General features: G+C 39.9%; 1 protein-coding gene across 1 annotated transcript in view; it reads left to right on the forward strand.

The window, feature by feature from the left end:
- The first annotated feature begins 622 nt into the window (after nucleotides 1-622).
- Nucleotides 623-18786, forward strand: part of LOC120220653 (SPHK1 interactor, AKAP domain containing) — a 129571-nt gene continuing 111407 nt past the window's right edge. Inside the window, 1 exon segment of the mRNA XM_039217779.1 lies at nucleotides 623-781. Within this exon segment, the coding sequence (XP_039073710.1) occupies nucleotides 623-781 (159 nt within the window).

Here is an 18786-nt window from a genome sequence, read left to right on the forward strand (position 1 = left end):
CCCCTGCCACAGAGGTGCAAAGAGATCATGTGCATTTTCTTTTCTTTTTTAATGTTTATTTATTTTTGAGAGAGAGAGAAAGAGAGAGACAGAGTATGAGCACGGGAGGGGCGGAGAGAGAGGGAGGCACAGAATCTGAAGCAGGCTCCAGGCTCTGACACAGGGCTCGAACTCACAAACCGTGAGATCATGACCTGAGCCAAAGTGAGATGTTTAACCAACTGAACCACCCCGGTGTCCCTGATGTACATTTTCTAAAGCCCACATTCTTTTCATGGTCCTGCCCTGCCTCCTGATTGAAATTATGTTTTGTCACTCATTTTAAGAAATGAGTGTTTTTAAATTTTGAATTCCGAGCAGAATCCAAAGCATTATCTGAGTTTTAAAACTGCTTGCTCAAGAAAAAGTAACGATGTTAGAAGTCAGGCAAATGCACTGTGTCCATCGAGGCACTGGGAGTCACTGGATTTCAGGTTCCTGTTCCCAACAGAATAGTTCACCGTGGCTCCACCAATTGCAAGAGCGAAGCCAGCTAAGCAATGTCAGTGTCAGCAGCATTTGGAATGCTGAGTGTCATGCGGAAGATGAGTTTTGTTAAACCACACTGTGTTCTGTTCTGAATATGGAGGAGACTCACCGGGACGTGTTCTCTTTTGTGTTTTGGGGCACACACAGCAACTTGGAGCCACCACTAATGTAAGAAGTTTCCGCGCCGCAGCAGGGCAGCGCCAGCGGAGGCTGGAGAAGCGGCCTGGGGAGCTCCATCACAGCGTGTAAGAAGGTAACCTTGCCTGGCACGTCTCTTGTCTCCTCGACTGAACTTGAATGCTAGTGCAGTTTGACTTTCCAAGTACTTTTTTTCTAAAGCAGAGAAAAACAGCAAAAATGAACAAGGGAATGACCCACAGTTTGCTCTCTGAGGTAACCTCTGATGCTGCTAAAAATGTAATTCGTGAAAAAGAGCAGAAAACTCAAACAGATCAGAAAAGTAGGACTTGAAAAATCTAAGCCTGCAATGCCATTCCACCAGAGCTTCAACCTCTCAGTCAGTGTCTCTTCCCAAACTTGGCCATGGATAATAGCTTCATGGAGGTCCTTTCAGAAAACGCCTCCCAGGTTCTGAGTGGCTCACCTCTTATATGGAGCATCTAAGTCTGTATCTAAGAAATATTCTGGCTGTTCTCCTTTTGATGTTTTCTGAAAGAGAAGAGTGTGCTTGGCTTATTTTATTAGGAGAAACAGAAATGCATTTCCTAGAATACAGACTTGAGAACTAATAAACAAATCTTATTTTAAGCATACTTGTTAAAAGTTGTTATTTGAATAACATAAATTCATCTACTTTGTTTTTCCAGCCAATCTAATGGAAGGCTGGAAACTTAAAGCAAAATGCCCAATTTCCCACCTAAAGCTTTTGTCACTATGTAATGCAGAATTCCAAAGAAGGATGTATGTGTTTCTTCTCATCCAAACTTAGAGGATGTCACACTAGATTCTTTCATTAATTGTTTTTTATTAAAGTTAAATTATTGGGGTATCTGGTGGCTCTGTCAGTAGTGTATGACTCTTGATTTTGGCTCAAGTCATGATCTCAGGGTCCTGAGATCAAGCCCCCCATCAGGCTCAATGCTGGGTGTGTAGACTGCTTAAGATTCTCTCTCTCCTTCTCTTTCTGCCCCTCCACTGCTCATTCTCTCTCTTTCTCTCAAAAAAAGTTAAATCCTAAAAATACTTTTAGGTACAAATCAGGACAAATTCTATTACTAAACATACTGTATAGAATATATATTATTTATGTATACATAATGTACATTATGTTTGCATATATATATTGATTTATTGATTACTATACCCAGTTAAGCGACCTTATTATTTTCTGCTTGTGTGATGTTTGTATTGTTTTCAAGTAACAAAGAAAATGACACATCTCTATGTTAGAGAACATATATTGATTACAGAAAAGTAGCATTAAACATAATTTTACTGAAGTATTTGCATGCCAACATTCATTCCCAAATATAAAAATAAATTGATCTAATTAGTTAAAGGCTCTAATTGTCATGTGTGTGATCTATTTTTCTTTCTCTTCATATTCAATCCTTATACAAGAGTCAGTGGTATAAATTTCCATTTTAATGCAGAAAACTGAGACACTATAATTCAAAATGATTTTCAGTTACTTCTAAGAGAGCTAAAACTTCAGGTCTTCGAGCCCTAGGTATGTTCTGTTCAACTCTGTAACTCCAAAAAATAGTCTTCACCAGATGCATACATTTCCCAAGGCTAAATGAGTTATCATTTATTTTAATTTTTAAATAACTCTATTTCTATTGATTAGAGTCCATGTGGTATTTAAATTAAGGACTGAAAGCAGACTGCCTGAAATTGACACCCACTTCAGCCATTACGAGTTGTGTTATCTTGAGCAAATTACCTGACCTCTTCATGCCTCAATTTGCTCATCAGAAAAAAAGTGACAGGTGAGCCTCATTGAGGTAATAGATGTGAAATGTTTAGACCACTCTCTGGCATGCGGTAAGCACTTGAGATAAAGACTATTTATGAGTAACATTATTCTGCAGAATAATTTTTCAATATGTACGTGGTACCAGAAAATAATTTAATATAAACATTACCATGTTCAAAGAGTTGATGCCTTGTGATCTGTTATCTCAGTTACATTTGTTTTCTGGGAAAAGAGGTTGTCATATTCATTTTTTACAAATCAGGTCTGGGAGATACAGAATTGAGCTTTCTGGGGCTGAATGTTTGCTTAAAAATTAAAACCCAAGCTCAAGCATTTATTATATGTTTATATGTATATATAATATATATGTACATATACAAATAGAATTTAAAGGTTTTTAAAAAATGTTTATTTTTCAGAGGGAGAGAGATGGCAAGCAGAGGGGGCAGAGAGAGGGAGAGAGAATCCTAAGCAGGCTCCACACTGTCAGTGCAGAGCCTGACACAGGGTTCGATTTCATGAACTGTGAGATCATGACCTGAGCTGAAATCAAGTGGTGGATGCTTAATGGACTTGGCCACCCAGGTGCCCCAAGAATTTAAAGTTTTAAATACAATCCTATGCATACCACAACCGTTTCCAGAGCTATTAGCAGGTTGAACCACATGAAATTTCCTTTATTACAGACTAAAAATTATCAATTATATGCAGTTTCATATGGTCCGATGTAAATACATTCAAAATTCTGTTAGATCTTGGGGAGAGATACAAGAAGAGATATATATTCATGGTCTTTTTTGGGAGACAATACTGGTTTCTCAGTTGAAAAATCAAACGGTAAGTAATTCATAAGCTAAATAACTATGTAAGGTAACTATGTACTTTATAGCTAAGGACAGAGACTCTGGTCCTGTAATAGACAATAATCTTCAGAAAGAGAATTGGATCTTAATTTAGACTTTGAAATCTGATCAGGATTTGAATGAGTGAAGAGAATAGCCAAGTAAATTTAGGAAGGATTGCTACAAATTAATGCAGGAGAAGTCAACCCTTTGTGTCTTGAAATATTTTTCTAATGTTTCAGTACACCCTTTTCATTTTAAATATTCTCTTAAATTTACATAATAATTGCATTTAAAGGCAGTTTAAGTGCTGTATATTCCACATGCTATATACCATGTAGGCTCTAATTGCTTCCCTTCCCTTCAAAGAGCAGCTCACTATTGTTTTCTTTTTTATATCTAGAACATAGGCCCTCAATAAAAAGACATTGAATATTGAATGATTTCCTGCTTTTATTTTATTATTACGTATCACTGCAAGCTGATTTAAGTGATCATTGATCAATTTGGAAAAAAAAACGTATTAATCACAGATAATGGGTCTAGGTAAGTGAGAATCTATAAATGCACATGCAATGTATGTTCAAAGAGACAGAAAATACAAGGAGAGCATTATCATAGTAATAAAAAGGGTGTCCAACTGAATCACCACTGTTCCCAATCAGTCTTCAATAAGAGTACTGTGGATAATTGAAATCTATTGGTAATTCCCCAAACTGATTTTAGGTAATAGCCTCATCTTCTTGCCCATCAAATCTTCTTATCAGAACTGACACATTGCTAAATTAGCTGGTAGAGGAAATAAAACAAGGGTCCAGAAGGTAATGCATTAGTTGGATAATCAGCTTCTGAAAATTGCAAATGGACTGAGTCTCTCTCCTGAGTGTCACATCGAATCTCTAAGGGTTGCAGGAATCTTACCCATGTTCAATTGCTTCCATTCCTCTTTGCTATTGGGGAAATATAGTTACTGGAAGCCACAGCTGTGGAAAAAGCCATAGCATCAGAAAAATGAATTTGGTGGACTTATTTGAAGGAGGAACTCCTTAAGGGATTGCCTTTCCTGAGAACTAACATGACCAAACTACCCAGCAATAGTTTACATATATTATCTTCTCATCAATAGACCCCATTTTGCTCCCAGAAGTGCCCTGGTGTGCACAATAAGTTACTTGGTTATCCCAGCTAGAGCTTCAGAATGATCCTTTCTCCTTCTTCTCCCTTCCTCTAAATGCTAAGAAAGTTACCAGATAAATTCTCACCGGGGTATTAGTCATTGTGTAGGTTAATATAGCTGTAACAAATAAAATCTGTTTTTACTTAAATTAACTATGACTACTTCTGAACAGTGCTATTGCCCCCTCCCTTAACTGGCACTGATAATCCAGCCTATTGAACTTGGACTTGAACTTGACTTCAGAATTCTACTCATCTTGAAGCTCCAATCCATCCAAGCTGGGACAGCCTCTGTGTCACCATAACTTACAGAGATCCAAATCCTGGGAAAGTTTTAATGTGTGCAGTGGATACTCCATAATAATGCCTTTAAAATGATGGGATTTTGGAGCACTTGGGTGGCTCATTCAGTTAAGCATCTGACTTCAGCTCAGATCATGATCTCACGGTTCATGAGTTCAAACCCTATTTCGGGCTCTGTGCTCACAGTTCTGAGCCTGAAGCCTGCTTCGGATTCTGTGTCTCCTCTCTCTGCCCCTCCTAGGCTTGTGCTCTGTCTCTGTCTCCCTCTTTCTGTCTCTCAAAAATAAATAAATACTTAAAAAATAAATAAAATGATAGAATTTCAAAATATTGCAGGAGCAAAATGGGAGAGAAAGAGTAGCTGGTGGAAAGTGAATATAAGAGCCCTCTATGGTACCTCTTGAAGCTTCTCTCACAGAGATCTTGCCCAATGTTCCCGGTTCTCATAGGACCAATCCTTCTTACAAGACAAATACAATCATCATTGTTAGACTGAATCATAGTGATTTGCATTAAGTGAGCTAAGTGATTATAAATGTTACCCTTTTTATTTTTAATGTTTATTTATTTATTTTTGAGAGACAGAGCATGAGTAGGAGAGGGGCAGAGAGAGAGGGAGACATAGAATCCAAAGCAAGCTCCAGGGTCCGAGCTGTCAGCACAGAGCCCGACGCAGGGCTCGAACCCACGGACCACGAGATGATGACCTGAGCCATAGTTGGACGTTTAACCAACTGAGCCACGCAGGCACCTCTGAATGTTTTCCTTTTATATCTATTAGACACTAGGTGAAAAGCCTTTATGTTGTTTTTATAATAAATAAAAATCCGTTGTCTCTAGGAGCCAAGTGGGATCCCAAGTAACAAAGCTGGACTTGGAATCTAAAGATCTGAGTCACATTCCAGATTTCCCTCTTACTATGTGACCTTAGGCCTGTGACATAACTTCTCTGATTCAGATGTCCTGGGCTTATTGCGACGTTTATATGCAAAAAAGTTTTGTATAAGTTCTTGGCGCACAAAGTTGATGCTCAGTCTAATATTAGTTAATTCCAAATAAGCAATCTTTCCATGAGGCAGAATTTCTTTAAATAGAATTTAAAAACTAATCTGAGCTAGTAGGCACTGCCCCCCCCCCCCCCCCCCCCCCCCGCCCCGTTACGTTGAATTTCTGCTGGAGTGTCTTCTACTTTGAAAGCCTTACACTCAGTGTCACATATCCACAGTAGCTGGACATTTTCAATCCTGGCTTCACTTCCTGGAGTGAAGATTTGCTCTTAGGGGTATAGTGGAATCATGCCTCTTGTACAGGATTCATGTGATAAAAGAATTCGGGGAAAATCAACACCCCAAGTATCCTTCTCTTTTTATGACATGTTAATTAAATCCACACTGAACCTAGACTAACCAAAGGCTACAGCCTGAAACACTTCAGGTTCCCAGAGGTAGAGTTTGATCTTCATCTGATATCTGATCATCTCTTTGAAGCTTCAAGAGCACTCTATTTTTAAATTTTTTTTTTAATGTTTTATTTATTTTTGAGAGAGAGATAGAGGCAGCATGAGAAGGGGAGGGTCAGAAAGAGAGGGAGACACAGAATCCGAAGCAAGCTCCAGGCTCCGAGCTGTCAGCACAGAGCCCGACGTGGGGCTCGAACCCACGGACTGTGAGATCATGACCTGAGCTGAAGTCAGACGCCCAACTGACTGAGCCACCCAGGCGCCCCTCAAGAGCACTTTTTGCCATGAGAAGCCCCCTTGAAGCTGACTTAAATTTGTTGTCGACAGCAGCATAGAAACCTCTGAAGAATCGGCAGAATGGTTATCCCTGGCAGTGTCATCTTACTCTGTAAAATACACTTTGATCCAAGCTCATCTCACTTTGAGGACATGTAATTAACAAAAGCAATTCAATTAATGGGTGCAGGCACAGACTTAAAAATTGAAAGGCTTTTTCAGAATCTGATCTGTATCTTCAAAGAAATTTTTATTAGTCAGGATTGTATTGCTCTGGGCGGAAAGCCCCAGGGTACTTCCGGGAAGCACATGATAGAGTACAGCTATAATATTCTGTGCTTCTAGAAGCTAATTTCTTACAGGAAGGAAGGGCTTTAAAGATGTAAATATGCAAATAAAATGAAAACCAAAATCAGCATAATTGGGCCTGTTCACCTTTCTGTGGAAGAAAGATACTAGGCTTTTTGCCGTGGAGTATACAGCACTCACAGCTTTATAAATTCTTCTCATCAGGCAGCCTGGCAGTGGTCTTCAGACCCAGCTCTTTATACTAGAATGGCGTGTCTCGATTTTGTCGCATGGCCTGGGTGTTCTGTTTTATCACCATTCTGCAGGGGTAATCAGAGGCGTTGAGGAAACAGGGAGATTTTAAAGAAAATAAATGCAGAGTTGTTTTACTAAAAGTGATATTGGAAGAAAGCTTCAGAACTTAATAGTTATTTTCTTCAAAAAAATGTTTTAATGTTTATTTACTTTTGAGAGACACAGACACAGACACAGAGTGCAAACGGGGAAGGGCAGAGAGAAAGGGAGACACAGAATCCGAAGCAGGATCTAAGGCTCTGAGCTGTCAGCACAGAGCCCGGTGCGGGGCTCAAACTCACAAACTGTGGGATCATGACCTGAGCCGAAGTCAGATGCTCAATCAACTGGGCCACCCATCACCCCAGAACTTAATAGTTCCAAAAAGAATTCCTTAGAGCAAAAGGAGACTGGAATCTTGATGTGCCCCAGGGGGTGGAGAGAGGGGAGGCAGAACCTGCATACAGACAGAGAACCACGTGGGGAAATCAAGATCTGGAGTGAGAATTAAACAGAACCACGGACGCTGTCTGTTTAAGCGGGAACATTGTGAGTTGTGATCTCATTGAGGTCACCGGGAAGAAGAGTTTGGAGACAAAGTGGCAAAAGAAGCCCATGCATTCAGCTTCAGCCACTTCCATCTCCAGAGCCAGCCCCAGAGTGGGGGATGGGGTGGGGGGTGGGGGGGTGTCACTGCACTGAACACCTAAGGAAACTTCTAACCACAGTGACATCTCAGAGGCCACGGTTGCACTGAGGCCAGAATGCAGATAATGAGGGCTCCGGTGGCACAATTTCCTCCGCCTTCAGCAAAAACAGGTCAGAATCCTGCAAGTCTCTTGTCTCTTGGCGTTAGAGGAGCCTAGTCCCTGCTGAGACAAAGAGCTGGGGCTTTGGCACTACGTGACCACTTTATTCTTTGGAAAATGTCAGTTCAGTAATCCTAGGAGGGAGACTTGGTGTGAAACTCTCAGTTATGGCTTATTTTGTAGTTTGAAGGTGATTCAGCTTCCTATTCCCAAATCAGCGTGTTTGAAGACTTCTACTCAGGACTCCGACTCCGCCCCCTCTCTCTCTGCCCTCCCCCCGCCCCCAGGCAATTGTTCCACAGTGCTTACATCCCAATCTGCTAGTCTCACTCTTTGGCTCGGTTCCTTGAGCATCTTTTCTGCTATGTGTGAAGAACTCTTCGAAGGAGCCTGCATTGCCTGTCTTTTCTTTCTTTCTTTTTTTTAAAGCACAAAGTAGGACTCTGAAAACTCAAAATGGCTTAGAACATTTTGTGGAGTTGGGGGTGACTCTACGCGATGGGAACCAGGGAAGTGATCTTTTTTTTCCTGAATTCTTGAAATTCCCCCCAAACCTTTATATTATGTATTAAATATCTCTCTACAAAAATGGAAGGGGTCTGAAATTTTACAAAAAAAAAAAAAAATCTAATCTGGCAAAATTCTTTTCCCTTCTATATTTGGGTGTTTAAAAAAAGATCCACCGCCCTTACTCCCTACCACTCACCTTAAGGCTTCCTCTCTTTCCTGTCTCCAAGCTAAGCCATTCTCTTGACTTTGGAGACTCTGAGTGGATGCTGCATTCCCGCCCCCTCCCCAACCCCAACCCTACCTGATCCACCTTTCCTGTGTTCTACCCGGCTTGCCTTTCTGATTGAAATGTCCGCTTGTCCCTTCTGTCAGTGTTTGAGTAGGAACGAAGGATATGGCTCAGATAAATTTGAACAGCCTTCGGAGGAGGCCTTTTGGCTAATGAATCCCTGAGAATGAACCCCCCATTTTGGTGTTTGTATTTAGGAGGCTTTTTGAGAATTAGTCTCATGTAAGGGTGTATACTTTACAGGATGGAGAGCATCCAAGAAGCAGGTGTCTCCCTTAGCAAATTCCATGGCCATCTGCTTACATATTAAAAGGTAGATGTTTTCAGTAGCTTCTTTCAAACAGGAGAAGAGTCAAGAAATGACAATTGTCTCTTTCTTATAATCGCCAAAGGCCGAAGGCATGCATCAATCGTCATTAAATCCACTGTCCCTTTGATCAATGGCAAATTTTGCACTATCCACACTTTGCAAACCTACAAAAACAACCCCAAATCAATGGTAAGTCTTTAGGCATATCACATATTTTCTGACATATATGTTTTTCTTATATTTTGCTTCTCCTAACATTAAAAATCACATTCGGCTCACAGATCATATCAACATTACAGCATTATACTGCTTCTAAATAGCAATTAAATAGCAATCAGCTGTCCTCTATTTATACGTCCCATTTTATTCGGTTTAAAACATTGCTGACCATTCACAAATTATACTATATTTGCATTTCCTGAGCATATCTGTTTCTGTAACTCTTGCATTTTATACTTGAGACTCAAACTCAGTTATCACTTCATGCAGAAAAGGCTCTGATCAACTTTCAAAGCATTCTTCAGCCAGCTGACATCTGTGTGATGTGGCAGAAGGAAACAAGAATGGCTTGATATTTCCAAATTGTCCTCTGTGCTCTTATACTGTTCTGTGACTGCACTGAAATACAGGGTGGTTTCCAAGATACAAAGTAATTGTGTGGCCCAAGAAAAGCAGAAAGATATCTGCAACTGTCACTGAAGCTTTATGTCCTTTGTTTCTTGCCACATTAGGATGCCCTGTGGCTGAGGTCAATACACAGGGTCTCTAAATTACATACACAGGGACATGAATTTCAAAGAAGAAAGTCCTTTTGCTCATGAAAAATCTCCATTTTATACTCAGATAGTTACATCCGCATGTGACACCTGTCAGAGATGCATGCTCCATAAATCAGTATATTCCGTGTTTATTTATCGGAGGCAAGTTTATTAGAGCAGGTGCCCACTGCTGAAAGCATTCCATTGATAAGGACTGTCCTGCTATGAGAATACAATGTATCTGGAGGTCAGTCCTTAGTATATTTATGACGAGGTATGGCAGTGTTGCCTTCTTTCTTATCCGGGAGTGATCCCTCCCGCCTCTTCCACAGTAAAGACAGAGAATGAATTGCAGATCCCTTGCTTACCATTTTCTTCCCAACCTTCCCGACCACCTGTGCCTCTGATCTGGTCATTTCTAGGCACCTTCCTCCTCAACAATGGAGGATTGTTTTTCTCCAGGACCTTAAATAGCTCCCTTATTTTCCAACACTTTCAAAATAACTGTTGACCAAGAAGAAGAGACTGTCGAGCAACTGAAAGCATTTATCTGGGGTCTTAGACACTGAGTCTAAGTGGAATTAAAAGTGAACTCTGAATTGCAAATGGGGGGGAGGGGTACAGGCTTATTAAAGGCAAAACCCAGCAGATTACATAACTTGTTTTGAAGGAATCGTGATTGGTGTTGACAGAGTTAAACTGACTGACTAATACAGGATTGGCCTTGTAGCCAACAGGTGCTTCATTATCTCTATTTTGGTCCAAAGTAGAAGGATGTATTTCAGGAGGTCGACCAGTTGCAGCTGACAAAAGGTGGAAGCTCATGGTGTTCCCAGAATTGAAACAAGAGATGTGCATAGACCCTACTACGTCAGTGTCCTCCCTACCCTATTTTGAAGTGACCCTCTTAGCAATGGTGACTTCACTTTGGAATTTTCTTTCACATAATCAATTACAAGATTTCCAAATTGTAACAGGTGTCAATGCTCCCATGCAAGATGCTTCACACCTAACCAAACAGTAATCCTATTACAGAATGTGTCCGATTAATAGGCAAACATCCTTTAGGAACATTTTCTCCTTTTTGTCAAAGGACACTAAATAGACATGAACTCAGACAGTTAGCCACTAGAAGAATCATCATTAAAAGGAAAATGTTATCTTAACATTTAATTAAACTTTCCGAAAAATGAAGATTAAACCAACTGAGTTTTTTCACGCTAGTAATTCTTTTTCTTTCACTGAAGCTTTACATCCAGTTTGTATATTGTTTCTTCTTGGGAATTCACTGTGCTTTAAATAACCATTTTCCTGTGTAATAATGAAAAGGTATTATTTCCCAGAGTAGAAAACAAAAGATTACAGAATTCTCAGAAAGTGTGCTACAGCACAGATTAAATAGCATGAAATTACATGTGTAAAATTACACAAAATTTTTGACCTTTAGTCTCTGTGTCTGTATTTGTGCATCTGTGTGTGTGTGTGTGTGTGTGTGTGTGTGTTAGGCTTTTAAGCTTTTAAGCTATTAGAAAAATTTAAGTTAGCACATAAACTCTATTCTGCCAGTGACTAAACATTCCAAAATTATAGTGAAATAATTTTCTAGAATCTTAGAGTGCTTCAAGACATTAAAGAATGTGTGGCCAAGCTCAGCCTTGGATTTCTCGTTGGTGAAAGCAAAAAGGTTCCTTCTCTTCACTCTCCTCACTACTTAACTCTGCGCGGCCATTATGGTCTCTCTGCTGTTCTTTGAGTACAATGAGCAAACTCCTGCTTTGAGCCTTTGTTTTGGCAGATATTCTCTGTCTGGGATGCTCTTCCCCCTGAAGGGTGTGTGACCGGTGCCTCTTTCATTCACAGCTTTGCCCGAGGTCACCCTCAGAGAGGCCTGCCAGCAAATACTTTCCAAAATAGCATCCATTACTCATTGATCCCTTTCTTTGGCTTTATTTATCTTCACAGTACTTTTCATTCTGTCCCTCAATTTCTCTCTCTATAAAATTTTAGTTGATTATGGTCTGCCCTCCCCCAGGAGAATGAAAACAAGACTGTCTGTTTTGTCTTTATTTTTGTCTCTTTCACCGCCGAGTACCCACTTAAGCAGCTCCTAGTGAAAACAGCAGGTGCTCTCCTTCTTCCATGTTCTTTGCAACATTACTTACAACAGCCAAGATATGAAAACAACTTAAGTGTCCATCAGTAGATGAAGGGATAAAGAAGATGGGGTGTGTGAACACAGTGGAATACCCCCATAGCTATACAACAGAATGAAAACTTGCCATTCACAACATGGATGGACCTCCATGAGAGTATTGTGCTAAGTGACTAAATCATACAGAGAGGGACAACTGCTAACATAATGCTGGATCTCAGGTCATTTACTATACACTTCATGTAAGTAGCAAACATGGAGAGATGTAAATGCTGAAGGCTCTATGCCTCTACCCCAGGAGATCTTAACAAATATGGTATCTTATTATGCCATCACCTCCTGGACTCCCCTGTCTATACACTCCTAATTGGCTTTTCTATGGAATAGAAGAATTTTATGAGGAAAAATTTTATTTAAATTACAAAACAAGATGGAAAAAAACATCAAAACCATCAGATTCTCAACAAGTAGTTGCTGAATGAATAATGAGCGAGTGAATACTTGTTGTGCATGGCAACATCCTTCCCGTAGGGACGGCAATCCAAGTTAGCATCCGGGATAGTCCAATTCATGCTTTACGGTTTTATGAATAAGGTCTGCACCAATGTTGAATCCAAATGAGGATTTTAATTTCAGAAAAATCTTAGAAAGGGAAAAAATCTTTACAAATTAGAAGGAAGATAAGCCACGAAGAAGTACCACTATGAACCTAGTAGAAGGCCTAAGATGAATTTGAAAGCAAATCTGACAGCACCGGGTACTGAGGAGATGTGCAGCCACGGGGACTCTTATACTTTGATGGTGGGAATGGAAAGTGGGAATTCCATGGTAGAAGCCAGTTTATCAGTTTCTTATAAAGTGACCACACTACCTACCAATCTCACCCAAGCAAAAGTAAACCTTTAAGTGTGACAAAAACCTATAGTTCTTTGTTTGTTGCAGCCTTATTCATATTTATCCAAACCTAGAACCAACCCAAATGTTCTTCAACTGGTAAATGTTTTTTGGTTTTTGGTTTTTTAATCTGTATATGGGATGCCTGGGTGGCTCAGTTGGTTAAGCATCTGACTTTGGCTCAGATCATGAACTTGTGGTCTATGAGTTCAAGCCCCACATCAGACTCTATGCTGACAGCGCAGAGCCTGGAACCTGCTTCGGATTCTGTGTCTCCCTCTCTATCTGCTCCTCCCCCACTCGTGCTTCTGTTTCTGTCTCTCTCTCTCTTTCCCTCTCTCTCTCTCAAAGGTAAATAAACATTAAAAAGTAAATAAAAAATAAATAAAAATCTGCATGAATCCATATAACGGAACACCACTACACAATAAAAGAAGTACTGAACACACAACAACATCGATGAATCTCAAGCACATTCATTATGCCAAGTGAAAGGAACAGGTCACAAAAGGCTACATACTAAATGATTCCACATACATGACATTCTAGAAAAGGCAACATTTTTAGGATAGAAATCAGATCAATGGCTGCCAGGGGCTAGGACTTAGGAGACATTTGACCAGAAGGAGCAAGATGGAATTTGGGGGCGTGATGGAGTTGGACAGTTGTTCTACATTTTGATGGGGGTGGTGGTTACACATGTGTGTTTTTTAAAGCTCAGAGAACTTTACACAAAAAAGGGTAAATCCGTTTTTACTTTTATTTATTTTAAAAAATTTGTAATGCTTATTTATTTGAGAGAGAGAGAGAGACAGAGTACAGGCAGGGCAAGGGCAGAGAGAGAGACACACACAGAGTCCAAAGCAGGCTCCAGGCTCTGAGCTGTCAGCACAGAGCCCGAGGCTGGGCTCAAACTCACCAGCCACAAGATTATGACCTGAGCCAAAGTCAGACACTTAACCAACTGAGCCACCCAGATGCACACCAAAGAGGGTGAATCTTATAGGACCATGATATCTCTATGAAGAAAATGTTGCTGCAGTAGAGATGCCATTGATTATACTGTGGGTCATATAGGTGACAGCATCTATGAGTAGCTACCTTCATCCTAATCAGCTGTTTGCCATCTCTCAGTATGCAATTCTGATGGACCTACTCACATTACAGTCTTTTTGTGTAAGAAACATTTACTTAGGTTTCTTAGAAAGAGTCTAGAATGGCAATGGGAGCCAGGAGATTCTTCTCTGCATCATGCCATGGCTCTTCCAATGGGCTTCTCTTGCTCCCTTTTAGCTCTTGCTTTTTCTTTCTTTCCTGAAAATTTGTATGTCCCATTTGAAAGAATGATTTCTTTAGACAGTGTTTTTCATATTGTGACATGCATTTTAAAACTAATATTTGTTTGAAACCCTTGAGTAGGCAGAGGGCCAGGGGGGTTGGCCCAGAAATGGCTGCCCCAGGCGCTGTCCAGCCTGCAGACAGCTGAAAGTGTCAATGTCTTAATATTCCAGCATACTTAATTTCTCTGAATCTACTTGTTTGGAGGGGTGGATAAATCTTTGTTTTGAAGAAAAATGAATCCTTTTTTTCTGATCACATTCTGTTAATTTGAAGCAGCCTTCCATCATTAATCACCATGCATGCATTAGGCAAATACAGCATTTTGTGTATAAAATTTTCCTCTCTTAAAAGATTTTGGGCTGCTTTATTTCTTTACAGTTCCAATTACCAGAAAATTAAATTTGATAATATTTTGATAGTATAGGACTACAAAATGCAGGTCTTGCTGAAATTTAAAATTCTTTGTTACCCTTGCATAAAATCCTTGAGACAAATAAAAAGGCTTGCAGAAATAAAAATATCATTATGTGCCTAGATTTAACTTTTAAATTTTCTTCATATTGAAGAAATCACTCACAAATTTTCTTCCTGAAACACAGTCATTAGAAAAGAAAATTATGTATCTCCATTACACCAAATACAAAAAACAAACAAACAAATAAACAAGAAACAAAATATTTTGGTGCCAAAAAACAAGCAGGTGCTCAGGACCAACTGTTTGTCAAGAGATACGTGTGAAGATAAATTGAATAAGATACTCTTATACCCATATCATAAAGGAAGGAAAAGACATGCATGCACATTCCAAAATTCTGAGATGGGAATATTATTTTCATTGTAGAGATTTTACCAGAAGGAGAAACACTTGATATGGGAAAGGAAGTCTGGATTCAATTAGTTCTTGATGGTTGAGAAAGAGCATTATTGGAAAAAACTCAAGGGGCAGCTGAAAAGACATGAGGAAAACCATGTGCATCACCAAGGCTGTGCTCTTTAGTAAACTTGTGAACTAGAACAGAGGATATGTGCGAGGAGATAATTGGAGACAAAGTCTGGAAAACAGCCAAATTTGGGCATAGTGCAGTATCATAAACACTGGAGCTTAATAAATGTTCATGAAGTGATTAACAGGTGGGAACTGAGTTAGGCTCTGTCTTGAATGCTAGGCCATAGTTTTGCAATAAGCCCATAAAAGTTTGGGCTCACTGTGAGCAAATATTTTCCTTCTTTACTATTTCTCAGGTCCTGGCCCAGTGTCTGATAGGTCTGATAGATGGTAAAATGCTCGAATATCCTAGCTCAACTAATCAATTGAGGTTAAAGTCTTGGAATAAAATTACATAACATCAGTAATTTACTGATGGAAGCCATTTAGTGAATGCCCAAATAATCAGATGCTGGGCACAGTTACTATTCCTAATGTCTATTAAAAATCCCTCTTTGTGAGTGGCAACATTTACCCCATCTTGTAGATGGAAAAGCTGAGTCTCAAGGAGGATAAGTGACTGCATTAGGCCACACAGTTAACTGGTGGAAAAACTGGAATTTGCAACCAAGTCTGTCTCAAAAGTTTACATTCTTATCCTTCATTGTGGTTTCAGTGAGCTGGATAGATTTGAGAAGTAGAGGGTGAGGGAGTGAGGGGAATAGAAGAAGCAGACAATTACAACTTGAATTGCTAGGGCCCCAGCCTTCCCTACCTGCCCTTCATAGTATCATCCCCACCCCCTTTAGGCTCTGTCAGTTGCTGTGTTGAATGTCTTCATACTACCCACCACAGCTTGTAAATAATGGGTATTTCAGCACTCCATTATTTACTCTTAGACGTCCATGCCATCTTTTAAGTTCCATAATTATGGAGATCCACTCTGGGTAATTCACTATCGTATTACCCAGAGACTAGACTAGTCCATGGTATGCAGTCACATGTGAAGAGAATTAAGGAAAAAATGATTAGAGAGCAGAACAAGAGGCAAGAAACAGACAAAGAGGTATATTTCAGAGGGCACAGATGTTCCAAGCCAGGGCAGCAAGGAGAATTGTTCTGCCATCAACTGCAAATGGGAGAGAGTTAGGGAGTCAGGTTTCTTGTATGGACTGGAATTGGGGAAGGAGGGGGTTTGGGTTCACACACCTAGAGTTTTATGGTGACAGCGAGAGATCTAAGAGTAATAACTAACAGTTAGAAAAGTGAAAAGCCAAGCTCCAGAGAAAGGTCACAGCTGAAGCTGTGGACCTTTGTGTCATCTCTCCAGCTGGTAATTGATGCCCTGAGAGTCAGTGAGCTCTCTGAGGAAAATGACCCAAAGGAGGAGGAAAGAGCAACACAGAGTCCCGAACTAGAGGGAATATTCCCAGTGAGGGTATCAGAGGAGGAAAAGCTACTCAGAAAAAGAGACCTTTCCTCCCCCACAGCCTCTCCCAGCATCCCCAGACTGCTCAGAAGTTTCTTTCAAACTGGTCAGGGACACAGTCTCCTGCCAGCCCTCCCCCAGACAGAGGTTCCTGCTCCTCCTGGGTAATACCTGCCCTGGATCACCATTAATCAAAGCACCTACTTTCTTTATTAGAGTCCTGTGAATGCTTATTCTCCCCTATTATGGTTTGATTTCCAAAAGGGCAGAGACCATTTTTGTTCATAACATTCCAAGTGTCCACCATCTAAAGAGTTCAACGAACCTTTGTTGACCGAATCCCAATGGAAAGAGATTAGAGAACTAGGAGGAAAACAAGAATGATGTATCATAAATAATGAATAATGAAAGACTGTCAAATGTGCAAAGATCCAGAAAAATGTTCCAGTGGGAAACACTGTCTGAATAGTACTGCATTGCCGGGGTGCCTGGGTAGCTCAGTCAGTTAAGCATCTGACTTCGGCTCAGATCATGATCTCACAGTTCATGGGTTTGAACCCAACGTCGGGCTCTGTGCCGACAGCTCAGAGCCTGGAGCCTGCTTCAGATTCTGTGTATCACTCTCTCTGCCCCTCCTCTGCTTGCACTCTGTTTCACTCTGTCTCTCAAAACTGAACAAACATTAAAAAAATGTAAATTGTACTGCATTCTTTTAACAATAACTATGATGTAGCAATTGCTTACTCTGAAGAGATTAGCCCTTGGCAAACATTTTCTTATTTGAACACTTCAGAAGGGACTTTAATTGTCCTCACATAATAGATGAAGAAACTCAGTCCCATAGGAGTTAGATGACTTGCCCAAATTCACTCAGTAAGATGGCACAGAATTCCAGTCCTTCCTGGAAACATCTGGGACTAATCAACCATAAGCTACTGTCTTCTCCAATCTAAATTACTTTTGGAAGAAAAAAAAACCCTGAAGGCATTGCATAGCCATGTCTGGGTTACTTTAGAGTCTATTTCTCCCTCCTCATTCTGTATCAAAACTCAATTTCTGTAACTTGGATCTCTCTCTAAATATAAAGAAATAAGTGTAAAAATAGAGCAGAAGGATCTTTCTTCATTGTTTAGGACACTTATGCAATTTTAAGAGAAAATGTGCCATCATTATTTCAAGTTTATGAACACACACCATATTCATTAGTAGCTCTACTTCTGAAATAAGTAAATCAGCAACTAAAATTAGCAGATTAAATAAATGAGCCATGGAGGCACCTGGTGAGTTTTTCTGTTTCCCCCTTCAGAAAGTGAATCTCTCAGCAGGGAAATTATATTCATAAAGCTTCAAAATCATTTCATTTTCAAGTGCATTTTCTTCCTTCTGGCATTCCTGTCTCTAATGGTTTGTCTAAACCATGAAACTAAAAGCCAGTTCTTAACAGGTTAAAGTTGCCTAACATATAATGCTATGTGGTTTATTGGAGGCTGAATTTTTATTCTCTTTGTTTATTTGGCTCATCATATATTTGGGAGAGGCTGAGGCAAGAGATGGAAGACAGGAGGAGGAGGGAAGAGTTACATGCTGTTCAGTATCGAAGAGGCCTTGAGATCGCATGAGTTAGTTGTTTACAAAAACTGAAGCTGGGAGCTAGTGGGTGACTTGACTGCACAGACCGGGGACTCAGAACTGGGATTCGAACCTCCTTACCACCCAGACCAGAGCCCTGAAACAGATGAATAAATGCATAGACCAGGATTCAGTAGAACCCAAGAGCAAGAAAATATGTGATTTCACCAACTTGGAATAGATCATTGGCTAATGGGAACTTTGGGGTCAGAGAGCCTGGCTCAAATCCTAGTGATTCACTAAGTAGGCAAATTATTGACCTCTCTAAGCCCAGAAAAAGAGAAAATAAGTGTTATGATAGCTAATGTTTATTGCGAACTTGCTGTGGTCCAAGTACTGTATTAGGCACATTACATATATGGACCCTTAAATACTACCTTCTATATCTAATGATTTAATTCAGATAATATATATTAGGCCTTACTCCAGCACATTCTCAATAAATATAGTATTATTTCGTCAATAATTAAAGAATATAGATATTAACAAACTCTAAATATTAATGAAATAGATGGGGAAACTTTATTTTAATCATTAACATAATCAGGTGGACTATTTCTTTAATTATGACTAAAATTCAAATTTTAAGTTTACATAGTGAATGAGTACTCTCGTCAAAGTTCTCTTCAAAATAC

This window comes from Hyaena hyaena, unplaced genomic scaffold (genome assembly GCF_003009895.1).
Source record: "Hyaena hyaena isolate Hyena2069 unplaced genomic scaffold, ASM300989v1 scaffold_714, whole genome shotgun sequence".
Taxonomy (NCBI): domain Eukaryota; kingdom Metazoa; phylum Chordata; class Mammalia; order Carnivora; family Hyaenidae; genus Hyaena; species Hyaena hyaena.